The sequence below is a fragment of the Chelonia mydas genome, chromosome 1, assembly GCF_015237465.2.
Source record: "Chelonia mydas isolate rCheMyd1 chromosome 1, rCheMyd1.pri.v2, whole genome shotgun sequence".
NCBI classification, from domain to species: domain Eukaryota; kingdom Metazoa; phylum Chordata; order Testudines; family Cheloniidae; genus Chelonia; species Chelonia mydas.
In genome coordinates this window covers 6,290,645-6,292,130 of record NC_057849.1, presented here as the reverse complement: position 1 = coordinate 6,292,130, position 1,486 = coordinate 6,290,645, and the positions used below count along the sequence as shown (strand labels likewise).

Here is a 1,486-nt window from a genome sequence, read left to right as displayed (position 1 = left end):
CTGTTCACACAGGGACTAATGCAAAGCCACCTGGCTTCGAAAGCTGCAGTATCTTCTGGTAGTCTGGAAGTCACAGAAAGGCTGAGTGACAGGTTGTGTGGGGTTGGGGACTGATGGGTGATGCCGAATGAGATCATGTGATGATCAGAGAGAGGGAACTTCGCAACGGAGAGAGCAGTGCTTGGTGATGGAGTGATAAGACATGAGGTGTGAGGAACTTTTCAGTCTGTTAACTTGTACAATGTTGAGCTCAGCCAAACTGGGACCAAGCACCCTTGATTATTGAGGAGATCTCCTTTCCCCATCTTGTCCCAGAGGATTAAAATCAATGGCCCAGGCAATCACCTTCTGTAGATGTACTTGACCACTTTGTCACGAAGCTCTTTGGTTTTGACCCCATAAATGATCGGGTTGATCACGGGGGGGATGAGGAAGAAGAGGTTTGCCAAGATTATGTGAACGTGGGGAGTGATGCTCTGACCAAACCGGTGTGTCAGAGTGGAGAAAAAGAAGAGAGTAAAAGATGTTATCATCACCCAGATGTGGGCTGTGCAGGTGTTGAGGGCTTTCAGACAGGATTTCTTGGAGGAGATTCTGAGGACAGCCCTGATGATCAGACTGTAGGACAGGGCAACCAGCATCAGATCTAACCCAATGACTACAAATGCCATCACCAAGCTGTACATCCTGTTCACAGTGGTGTCCCCACACGACATCTTCACTACAGCCATGTGCTCACAGTACGTGTGGGGGATAATGGGGTTGTCACAGAATGGCTGCCTACTCAGAAGCAGGGGCAGGGGCAGCATGAGGAGAACAGCTCTTATCAAACCCACAAGCCCTAGCTTAACTATTCTTGCATTGGTGAGGATGGTGGCATATCTCAGAGGGGTACATATGGCAACATAGCGATCGTAGGCCATTGTCACGAGGACAGCTGACTCCATAATAGAAACTGAGTGAAGGAAGAACATCTGGGTGAGGCATCCACCCACAGTAATGCCCTTCAAATTGAACCAAAATATAGACAGTGCCTTCGGTACAACAGAGGTAGATGTGCCAATGTCTGTGAGTGCCAGCATGGAGAGCAGCAGGTACATCGGCTTGTGGAGGGTCTGCTCTTTGCCTACAACAAACAGAAGCATGAAATTTCCAAACAGGCCGATAATGTAGAATATAGAGAAAGGGATGGAGATCCAGATGTGGGCAGCTTCGAGGCCAGGGATGCCCATTAGGATAAATGGTGAAGCGTCAGAGGTGGTGAGGTTGAAAGCTGCCATGAGGTGATTGATTGGTCAATCGGGCTCAGAAATGCTCAAGGTGCTTGGGAAGGGAGAAAATCACAGTTAGGGGTTTACACAGTTTATAACAAATATTTCATATTTATTAACAATCTAGAACAGGGGGTGAGCAGTGAGGTGGCAACATTTAAATATGGCACCCAATTATTTAGGTTCTAGTCAAGTCCAGAGAAGTCCTCAGAGGG

The 1,486-nt window shown here is 47.8% G+C and overlaps 1 protein-coding gene across 1 annotated transcript; it reads right to left on the bottom strand.

Moving 5' to 3' along the window:
• Positions 1-341: 341 nt before the first annotated feature.
• Positions 342-1,280, bottom strand: LOC119565304 (olfactory receptor 52K2-like). The gene has a single exon (XM_037889806.1). The coding sequence runs from the start codon at positions 1,278-1,280 to the stop codon at positions 342-344; it is 939 nt and encodes a 312-aa protein (XP_037745734.1).
• Positions 1,281-1,486: the final 206 nt, after the last annotated feature.